The sequence below is a fragment of the Lytechinus variegatus genome, chromosome 3, assembly GCF_018143015.1.
Source record: "Lytechinus variegatus isolate NC3 chromosome 3, Lvar_3.0, whole genome shotgun sequence".
NCBI lineage: Eukaryota > Metazoa > Echinodermata > Echinoidea > Temnopleuroida > Toxopneustidae > Lytechinus > Lytechinus variegatus.
Window position 1 is genome coordinate 12,999,849 of NC_054742.1, and position 12,089 is coordinate 13,011,937.

General features: G+C 35.5%; 1 protein-coding gene across 11 annotated transcripts in view; it reads right to left on the bottom strand.

Annotated features, from left to right (window-relative positions):
* LOC121410251 (transcription factor 12-like) overlaps positions 1-12,089 on the bottom strand; it is a 125,430-nt gene that overhangs the window by 78,499 nt on the left and 34,842 nt on the right. For 9 of the 11 annotated variants that reach the window (XM_041602206.1, XM_041602203.1, XM_041602205.1 and 6 more), the window contains one exon: positions 11,784-11,815. In XM_041602206.1, coding sequence (XP_041458140.1) covers positions 11,784-11,815 — 32 coding nt within the window. Of the gene's footprint in view, positions 1-8,089; positions 9,905-11,783; positions 11,816-12,089 lie in introns of those variants that run through there. The other 2 variants (XM_041602211.1, XM_041602213.1) reach the window with 2 other exon arrangements.

A 12,089-nucleotide genomic window follows, 5' to 3' on the forward strand; every position in this document is an offset into this window, starting at 1 on the left:
TGCAGAATCACGATTGCGTTTAGTCGAAATTGAATATAATCATGATTAGAATCACAAACATGAAACACGAAAAAAGGGGCGTTTGGAAAGACGTTTCTGTAGAATCACGAACGAAAAAGGTCGTATGAACGATATCGTGATTTGAATCATGATTCTATGACGTCATTGTGTCGTGCCTCTTTCGGGTTCGACTCAAAGGCGCGCGCTGTGTTTCATGCAGGTTAATTTTCGTGTAGCAGTATTGCCAGCATTTACGAATTATCATTCTGTGTATTGTACCCCCGGGGTTGTACTGTAGCGTCATTTGTATATTTCATTGTTTTCATCCATCATTTCTTCAAGTTCCAAAGGCACAAATTGGACTGACGATGAACTCAGGGCTCTGCTGGTGCTTTGGGCTCAGCCTGAAGCAGAAGCATCCCTTACCGGGATTCACAGAAATAAGACGATCCCTTTCAGCGGCGCTTGCGAGGGAGGGATTTCAACGGAGATGTGGCACCGCCTGTCGAGACAAAATTAACAGAATTCGTGCCCCGTACAGGACCATCATAGACAAGAAAAATCGATCGGGAGGTGGGAGGGAGGATGATGACCCCTTCTGGTTCCCGATCAAAAACAATACGAGGTACAATACACGGAATTCTGGAAGTAAAAGATTTATTTTTCGGAAGCCGAGTAAGCGTTGCACTTGCACAAACGATCGCGCGTTAGCTCCGGCGGCAGCAAAAATCTAGCAGCCGACGTGAAGTTAGAAACACGTGCGAAAATGTTGACCTATACTTCCTGGGTCAAACTGCGCACTGTGATGCGCACTGGATCGGCCGAATTCAGGGAGAAACAGCGTTAGAAAGATGGTCGTATAAACGCTGATTCTGTCGGATCGTGATTCATGCTGCTGTTTTGAATCATGATTCAAATGGTGATTCAAATCATGATTCTGGGTCGAGGTCGCATAAACGCAGCCATAGAGTTAGATACACTCAAACATACAATCTTTTTATTTAACAATATTTTATATTTTACATGCTGAAAATGTGCTTTAAATATCAAAATACTTAAATACTTCTGAAATATGTTGTAATTTTGATTTTTTTAAACACCTTTTTGTAATCTGTAAGAAGTAATGTTTACAATTTTTTTTTTTTTAATTCTGCATGCATGTGAGTGAGCTGATCAGCTGAGAAATGTTTACCAGCCGTCATCTCCAAAACTTCACTGATAAAATTAATTATCTGTAATCAATAAGGAAAGAATACGATTAAAATTCAAATTAAATAAAAAGCGTGCACTTTCATTGACACTGGGTCTGTACTTAATCCCACCCAAGCCAATCACCCGTCAACTTTCACCAAGGAAGAGATGTCAGTGCGAAAGGGTACATTTTTTTCTTTGCCGGGGAAGAGAGGAATGAGTGCCGGAGAAGTTCGCCCATAAGTTCGCAGAGGAAGAAGAGGCCAGTTTGAAAGGGGTATAAGTTATGCGTTTTATTGTTTGAAATGGCAAGATGAAAATTAAACGTTCTATGATTAACCATTAAAGCTATGTCACTACCTCCTTGTTATCTAACTACCCCTTTTCTTGCCCCCCATCCCTTACTCTAATTGATTTGGGTTTGATGTGGATGAGGCAACAATTTGGCAAGCACCTCAAGCAATTTGTCACTTCTATATTTTATCTTCTAAAAAGCCCAAGAATTGGCTGAGTGAGTCGGAGAAAAGCCGAAGCTCGGAGTGGCCTGGGGGTATGCACCATACCAGAGACACTTGTCAAATCTGCAGATCCTCCTTCCATTTCTAATATCTCGTTACGCATGCAAAACAATCGCCCGCCCGCAACAAAAAGGCCATCCAAAATTGAATCTTATCCTCCTCTCCCCCTGCCAGCTTCTCACAATCGATCGTTATGGAGGGGGGAAGCGAAATTGGTATAATTGACTGGCACCAAGCATTTTACACTTGCGGCCAGAGTGCAGGCAAAGGTTCTCAACATGAGAGAAGGTTGAAGCTGTCATCCACGCCTCCAGCAATGGAATAGTAACATGGGGCTATACATAGGGAACATGTACTGAAAAACAACCACAGGTTTACAGGAAGCATAACTGCGAATCAAGAATACTAATACCCTGCACTGAGAAAATAGCCAAACTTGTAACTGGGTTGAAGCTCCTTAAAAACAAATATAAAAATGCACCATTTCATTTGTTTCTGTTATATCAAATTTGCAATGCTGCAAGTATAACTTTGGAATAATAAGTTCTTGCAATGTTTTGCATCCATCTAGATTCCAATCATCATTCTATTAATCCTAGCCATATTAAGCTTATAAATAAAAGCTTAAGATGATGACTCTTAAGACCTTCTAACAAAGCTCTCAAATCAATCCAAGTTTACAACATCCATTTGCTCTGGACAATATTTTCCTTTATGAAAGAAAAAGAATTTCTAAATGCTTTATGAATAAGGACATTGGCACAAAAGTAACTCATGTAATACTCTTTTGTTTTTCTCTGAATGATTTGCATAAATAAATACAGAAAATTTGTGCCAAGAAGTGAGAGCTACTAATGTAATGTAATCTGGACATCACTGATATATCAATTAATTACATTCCCTTGAAATCACCTCATTGGTTTACTAGATCAGAGTGAATCATAGTGAACATAAAGCCAACTCTCTCACAGTAATGAATGGGTCCTACATGTCGGGGAAGAGGGGGAAAGACAATTAAGTTTGCGCCAGTACAAGGGCAATGAACTATTGGACTAATCTAGTGAGTCGCCTGTGAATCTGTTGAGCTGGTCTGTGATTTAAATAGAGATTGATATGTCACATGCGGTCTGACCAAACAAACAACTCTTCATCGTTGGTCAAGAAAACTTACCTAACCTGGACAATCTTACTGACAACTATTTGAACTGAGCATCAATAATATTTAGGCCAATATCTGCAACATAAGAGTTCATGGCATTACTTCCCTATTTTCAAGAACTTTTATGTGTATTAATACAAGACATTAATGACAGTATCTGCCCTCATACAGCATTCTTTATTTCAAAGCTCATATCTTAATGTGTCCATGTCACAAAACTCATCTAATTAAGCAAAAAATCACTTAACAGATTTTGAATTTTTATTTGATAGTGAATGGTCAGAAATATGGGAAAAGAAAGTGCTCTTTAACTATTGCCCCCCCCCCCCCCATTTAGGGACAGTGATTTTCCGCAATCGCGGAATACAGACGGAATTCACGGAAATGGCCTTTTGAAACGGAAAGTGGCATTTCAAACCGAAAATCATGGAAAACATATTTTTCCTCAGAATACACAGAACAGCAACATAAATTACTAAAAAAATCTCAACAAAATACGAATATTAAATGGCCACATAACCTCACAAAACACTTCACCACAATCACTACAAAATCACATCATGACTGCTCTTCACTCCTTCACACCCGATCGTACCCCTTGCCTCGGTCCTTCCCGGCCGCTCTGGCAGGGTACGGTCGATCGTATCATTCACATGCAGGTCGTGTTTTGCTGCCCTCTACGTTTGAAAATGTACAGCACGATCTTGAAATCCAAAATGGTGGAGAGATTGAAATCGTTGACTGCTCGTAACGATATCCAAACCCCCCCCAAAAAAAAAAAAATTATATATAAAAGTTCATTCCACAGTGAAATAATGTTAAGTGTGAAAGGTGAGGATGTATTCCATGTTTTTTTTGTACCCGCATAGATCTGATTAGAGCGGATTCTACTGAGTTGTTGGAACGGTGACAGATACAAATTTCGACCAGCGCGAGCGTTAACTTGTGTTATTGCTACTGGATGGGTAAACGGAATTGTCACTTTTCTGTGTGTACAAAGTCTATGGGGAAACAGAATTTCAGTTTTCTGACATGCCGAAACGGAATTTAAGATTTTCTGAAACGGAAAAGGCATTTTTTTTTTAAACGGAAAATCCCTGTCCCTACCAATTAGATACAGGTACCAGCATAACTTTTCCCATAATGTGGATTTCTCCCACAGTCTCATAGTAAAAACTACAAGTATAACTGTCTTGTAAAATACAGGGTATTGGTTAAAAGGGGGAAAAGATAAAAATATGCTAGTACCATTGTTTCTTCTTTTTGTTTTGTTCAAGTTGAAAACTCACAGAAGGCTCTTTCTAAAGATAAAGGCAATATACCTGTAAGCCCCTCCCCCTTTTTTTCAGCACTTCACTGTACTACAGTCAATTGCAAAGATGAAATATAAGATCTGGCTTGTGTTTGTCTATTGGGGTAACATAAAACTTCACTGTAGTAGGCTCATATATACATTCATCATGTCAATGAGAATGGACAATGGATTACTCCATAAAAATCATGTGTTGCTTATTTATTATGTATAATTATTAACTCAATTGTATAGTTTCTTTTATAAGTTTCAAACAGATGTTTCTCATATTTTCCTTTCCTTGGCATGTTTATTTGTACATATACTGGGTTAATTATTTCTGGGAGGAAATTTACATTGAAGAGATAAATAAATTTGTTTTAAATATATAAAAAAAAACTACTTCTATTATTATATTTTGAACAGCATGGAATATGTTCACTTTTTGTTTCAGCCCAGCAGCAGTTTGAAAGGCGGATGGAACAGGTGGAATTCTAATACTGTTCATCAGCAATCAGGAAATTTGTAACTTTGCGTTCAGACACACACTAAAATTATATGGGTACATCTAAATCTATGATCTATGTGATTAATGTGTAGCCAAAGTGTTTGGGACAAAGTGTACTATTATGAAAGGGTTTGGGGCATCAAAAATGAATTCTTAGATAGTTAACTGACAGGTGTGGGTCAGAGCAAAAATAAAAATGTAAAGTTTAAAAGAGTGGATCCAAACAATGCTCATTCCATTAGCAGGATAATTTTTAGTGTTGTCTGAACGTCCAATTACCTAGACACCGATACTTTCTAAATTTCATATCAAGTTTCAGGCTGCAGTTTTCATGTGTGAACAGACTGCTAGATGGTTGGAATAGCATGTGATACAGTAGGAGATAGTATGCTAGCAGGTGGGACTAACACATGGATGGTAAGGAGTGAGACCCAGTCACAGGTGCACTGTCAATGGGTGCCATATCCCCAATGTTGTGATACAGAATCAAAACACAAACATAGGGGAATACCCTTCCAGAGAGGAGAGATAGAGGAAGAGAAAGAGAGAAGAAAAAGACAATTCTGGCTATCTTTCGCAAATAAAAACCCAAACACAGCTGGTTGAGCATCTATCAGTAGTGGGACTGTATCAACACTCCCACATGTCTGTAAAGAGTAGGCAGTACAGACTAGAAAACAGCCAGATTCTAACAGATTTATGCAGTAAAGCATTCTTCAATTATTTGAATTTGGTTCAAAATTGCATGTTTTATGCTGATATCTTTCAGAGACTTAAAACTTCATTTATAGCAAAAATAATGGCTTAAAGATTTACAAACTAATTTCAGATATTTATAAAAAACATTTTAAGATGTGTAATGTTACATAATAAATATAAACATGAGTTTAGCATGTGAACCAAATCACATAAAATAGAAAATCAACCTGGAAATAAGTTTGTTCACTAAGAAATGGAGAAAACATAAGTTTGCAATTTGTGAAATGAATGTGCAATATTGTGTTGTCTATCATTTTTTAAATCCTTTTTAAATCCATTTTTAACTGCACATATGTAATTTTTAATTTGAATATTCATTGTTAATCATTTTGATTATTTTCATATAATGGCATTGAATAAACATGTACAATTCAGTCTTTGGCTGCCAATCATTTTTTTTTTTTTTTTTTACAATAAACCTGAATTGAATTGAATTGAAAAGGAATACAGTTCCACTATCCTTTCCCACATATTTACTTCTCATATTCAAGCGAGATCATTGAGAGGTGGACTACCCATAAAAAATATAAATCAGATGAATTGATAAATTAATGTAAATATCATATTTATAGACTACATGCATTTCATTTCTGCAGGTAGATCTCGTTTTTTTATGAACATTAATTCCTTCTATCATGTATATAGCTCTTATATTTCTTATTGCAATGCTTTACATACATACATGTATTGATGTATTGAATTTCTTGCTACACAGTGTGTATCAAAAAACAGTTTACACTTTGAAAAAGCCCTGGGAATTAAAAAATATACAACATGTGAGTAATTATTTCACATATAATCTTGGGTTTGGGTCTCATCTATCAAATGAAAGTAAAGGTTTTGACATAATATTACACTTGAGTAAGCACTGTCCATTTTTGTAAAGCTCGCAGAAATCTGTTTGCGCAGAAATGCTCGTTTGTACGCTGTGTCAAGGGGAAAGGGCAAAATCAAACTTACCCTGCAAAACATTTCTCATACATTTCCCTTGCACATTTAGTCAAGTGAAATAAAATGGATACATTCAAGCATTTTTTTACAATTTTGCCACCCAAATTGAAATTTCAACACCTAGTAAACACAACCTTCACCTTTTTGTGCCAGCTGGATCTGAGGACATAACTGAATCTGAACAAAAGTTTATACCAGACATCTCTAGCATTTTTAAGGTCTACTTTTATTCGTATAACTATTTCAAAGTTCTGCACAAATCATTTTTCACTAACTTCTCAAAAGGAAGTGGTGCTCACTCAAGCGGAAATTACGGACGACAGTTAGATCGTCATTTGCTTAAATAAATCTGTACCAATGTTAAAATGTGGAAAAATCTTCAGGATATTAAAAAATGTATAATTTTACAGGATTTTTTCTAAGTGTAAACTTTTTTTTGATACGCACTGTGTAGAGATCTGGTTAACTTGACTGATAAGTGGACATTAAATATGCCTTGAATAATGATTTTATATGATCCATATTCCAATTTAAAATCAGAATAGATTTTTTTTTTTTTTTCATTTTCATGGGCTACTTTTCACAACTTACTGCCTAACTCTGCAACATTCAATAAGCATTACAGTGTATGGGAATTTACAGTGCTCTTTTTTTTTGGGGGGGGGGTTTCCAGGGGCGGTATTCTAAAAAGTTCTTATCTTTTTGTTATCTTTTTTCTTTCTTGCTAAGTGCGTAAATTTATAACTTGCGCATATAATACCAAAGCGCTAAAAGATGAAGAACAGAATGTAAAGTGGTATTTTGAAAACATTCATATCTTTTAAGATATCTAAGATAATATTAAACAGCTTATCACTTTTAATTATGGCTGCATTCTTTCTTGCTCAAAATCGACAGACACTGGTAGTAACGAGTATTCCTTCCACCCTTTCTTTCATTCACACTTAATATTTTCCCATTTCTTTTTTTCTATCTTTTCTTTCTTTTGTTCATTCTTTATTTCGCTCATTTTTTATTATTCTCTTTCTTTACTTTCTTTCTTTATTTTGTGCACGTGCCAAGATTTTTTAAAAAAATCAGTCGTTGCATATAAAATGGGAAATTCGCGCAATGCACCACAACTAGTGTACGTGCAGCGCCCATGATATTCTCTTGACATTGAAAACTCTTCTATTGGTTAAAATGCCAATATAAAGTGCATTTTAATTGGCAATATGTAAAAAATGGGGTTGTTGAAGATAAGGGGCAGTCCCTACAGAGATAAGAATGCGTTAAGAAGATTTTTAGAATATTGATTTGCAATGATTTTTAGCATCCTCTTATCTTAACAAAGATAAGAACGTTTTCAGAATACCACCCCATGGCTCTTTTGACCATTTTAAGAGCTAAAATCGCTCTCAGCCTTGTGTATGTTTTTATTCCTGCAAATAATACCAATGAGATTATTATATGGATCATACAGGGTTCTAATCCACAAAGGTTATGAATCAATTGCTAAATTGCAATGGCCAATCAAGATCATAGTTGCATCTGATTCTTGTTCAAAAACACTGATTCAGATTCAATCAGAATTTTTATGTAATATTACATTGTACTGCAAACCTGATCTCTCTCAAAAAAAATGCTTGGACCTGGATGACATTTGATTTTAATACAACTTTGGCTCAGGGAGATTAATTTATATAAGGAATCATAACAACTCTCATACTTACAGACATCGTAGGAAGCTGTTGCAATGATATACACATTGATTGATCCATCTCTGAACAACTATTTCCATACCACATGATCCAAAGATATGTGAACACACTATAATCAACAATCAATCCAATTGGTCTGGAAGCCAGTTTATAGAGTGATACATAATACTCTATCTTGTTCTTGGTCAGTCAGCTACACTTCATGTCTGATATAAAGCCAATCACTACCTTTCTTTTTTTTTATTAAATCCTATACTCTTTTTTTATTCTAGGATCAGCTATCCTGATGAAGTGATTTGATAAAGAAGCTGGTGGGTATAGTATGAAGATGATTAGTAATACAACATTACTAGGTTTGCTCTTAAAATAGTTATTGCATAACAACAACCTCCTCATCTTCTAACAAGTACCATCACATTTATGATCCAAGGTTCAAATTTACTTGTTGGCCTTGTTTTATTCTGAAATCTGGTACTACCCACACCTTTTATCTATAAAATCAACTCTGATTTTTGAATTGGTACAATTACAAGTGGAAATCAAATTCATGCAGACTAACTTCAATAAAAGCTTATTTTAAGTGTGTACATATTGAAATAACTCTGCCTGTCATTATGTAAACAGTATGCCAAATCAGGAGTGTGAATGTCAATAATATACAGACAAACATGATAGTAAAAAAGCAAAGAAAAAAAGAAGAAAATCAAATATATAAAAATCACCCCTTTTCCAAATATTCAGATGAATAATTCTTCATCAGACATCAACATGTCTGGCACAGAATCAACACACATCTACCATATAGAGCATACTTTATAAGAGATTAATGTTAAAGCAACAAGAAGACAAAGGAAAAGTTTTCCTACTTGTTCTCTCACTTATAAAGTCTCATTTTAGCAGAATTGTTCTTTACTGAGCAACCAAAAGCAATCATGATGCTAGGATTGGCTTCTGATCAAAGCACGGAAGAAATCTTCATAGCAAGTTAATTGGATAGAGAGAGAGGGATAGATAGAGAGAAAATTGTAACCCAACATTTAATTATGCAGGGTCTGTCGTTACCAATTAGGAAAAAAACAGCACCTGAGCACCCGTGATATAATGAGTTGGATTCCCTATCATGATTTCAGTAGAAATGTTGAATACAGTCAACGTCAAGCTTGTTTTCAAAATACATCCTCATTATATGCATTTGTGATATCACACTATGTAATTGAAATAAAAAATAAATAAATTGCTATAGTTTTCCCAAGGCTACAGAGATCTGATTTTCGTAAAACAAGTTGGCACATCCTTTTATCCTGTAATAAGTTTAACAAGTGTTTGGAGAGCCTTTATTTTAAAAAATAAGAATATTACCAAAACAGGATGCTGAATCTGAAATGAATATTCCAATTTGAATCATGCAATAAAAGAGATATAGTTGAATTGCGTAAGAATGGAATAAATAATGGCTGGTCAGGGATCAGGATATTATCAAGGCAGCTCCCAGTCCTGACACAGTTCTAGGATGCTTCCATTACCAATATACTGATCAAAAATGTATCCCTGGCAAAAAATCTAAATCTTTGCCTCATATAACAATTTTTAAAGTCATTTTTTTTATTTTTGTGCGTACAAAATATGGAAAAGGGGATACATTAGTATTGCTTTGTGTTAATATTATCCTCACAGTAGTGAAAACCTAATGTTAATGTCAAAATTGTGTCTTTCCTGGCTTGACTCTATCTCTTCCTCAACATCAATACTGTATTGAAGTAGAATGTAAGAACAAGGAGGAGGACCAGAGTTATCCGCATTATTTTGATGCTGCTATTATCCGCATAATAGCAGCATCGGGACCAGATTTTGACTTTATGAACGCATTTCCAAATAATGCGGATAATTGCCATGGTGCAGTAATGAGGTCACCCTTTTCCAACACCACCTCATCGGAGGGGGCGTGTCCAGTTGTCATGACGATTATCCGCCTTTTTCAGGACAGGCGCTCGTAAAAATAGTGCGGATTATTTTCGGAGTTTGTGAACGCAATTTTTATTGAATTATCTGCATTACTCTTGGGCGGCTAATTGGAGGATGGGTTTATGAAAAGGGTATTAGTTGTATTAGTACACAATCGCAAGAAAGGTCAAACTCAGAAGTATATGCATTAATGGCTTGATATTGGCAACAACATAAATTTCAATAGCTAGTTTCATCAGCACACACCGGTACATCAAACATCACAAAACGTTGCAGCTCATACCCAAATAAATAACAGAGACAGGAGACAAAGTTATTTGCAAAATGTGCATTTGAGCTGGATTATTTTACCACAGGAAATCTAACACCTTACTTTAGAGCTACCACACCATTTTCAAAATGTACATGCAATTCAGCTACAAACTACCACTATATAGTCTATGGAAACATGTGAATGTTAAAATTTTACACATCCAGTATACCAGTCAAAAGTTTGGGTACAACTGTAATCAGAACTGATTTTTACAATCATTTACAATTTATCCACTTATGCTCCTAAAACACAGTGACAATTTAGTATCAAACTAAAAGGTAATTATCAAGCTTCAAACTGGCTATATTTTGAAGATTAAAAATCATTTCAGAAAGCACTCGGTTGTGTCCAAAGACCCCTCTCTCTCTCTCTCAAGCTGTTAATTTAAGTCAAATGAGGATTTTTGTCAGTTTGTGTTTTTAGGGTTGACTCTGTGCGTTTCAAACTATTTTATAGGTTTACTATTTTATTAGTGTTATAATGAATTACATGGAAATATGCTTCAGCCTTTAGTCTATAGAAATCGTTCGACTAAAAATCTATATATTTATACAACGAATCTATTCATTTAAGTTTAAATCCAGAATAATTATATGGTTGATAATAAAATATAAAAAAAAAGGAATACACTTAATTACTTTGGCATGTTACAAATCTATTCAACCCAGGAATTGCCTATCAGCTCGCTGTAATCAATGGAAATGATTCATTTTGAAAAGGGGAATACACAAAGCGGCTGAAACTAGGCTAGAAAATAATGTGTGGGTGGGTGTGTGTGGAAGTGAGTGTATGTGTGTAGAGAGAGAGAGAGAGAGAGGGAGTGTGAGTGAGTTCATCATCAGGGTACAATCCTAACATTCCACAAACCTCGTCTCATCCCATTATCTCTAACCCTACTACATTTCATCCACTGGGACTAAACACTACACCTATTCAATCGCAATAAGCGTTCATCCTGCCTGACCAGGCTACAATCAATTATTCCTGACCAACTGATCAAGATCCTTTTTTAAATGCATGGCAAATGGATAAAGGAAGGTGTGATCAATTTCTACATACTATAGCAAAGAAGTATTTCCAATATCAAGTAACTTCTCCTTGGAATAACAATCAATGATTGATCAAAGGCCCAAACTATCTTTCTATCAGCAGTATTTATTTTTTAAACTTCAACAAAAAAAACTAACAATGAGCCAGGAGCATTTACAATGATTTTCAGATAGGGAAATCACAATATAAACATGAAAGATTTACTGCCCTCTACACTGCAACCCTGTCAACACTGGAATACTCTTTCTGTAGCTCGACACAAGTCTTATAAACAACACTAAACACACAGTGCTAAATATACGCATTGATGCATCTCACACCACTTTCTACACCCATATATTACATGGAAAGCGATCCCAAACATGTGGAAAATGCACTTACCGACATTCCGGGAGCTTTCCTTCTCTTGTGCGCTGAAAAAGGAAAAGCAAAACAAGAAGAACAAACTCAGTTTGGCTGGCCAAAATAAGCAATAATTTCATTTGCAAAGGCTGAGCAGACAAGATGAGAAGTTTTTCAGCTCATCATTTCTTGAAGAGTGCCCTCTACAGTTATAGTATAAACAAGAATGTCAATATTCTTGGCAAACTTATCAGACAGAAGATGGTGTTGGAGCTTTTTCAATGTACTTTCTTCCTTTTTAAAAGAAAAATGCTTGAAGTGAAAATTGGAATTATCAGATTCAGG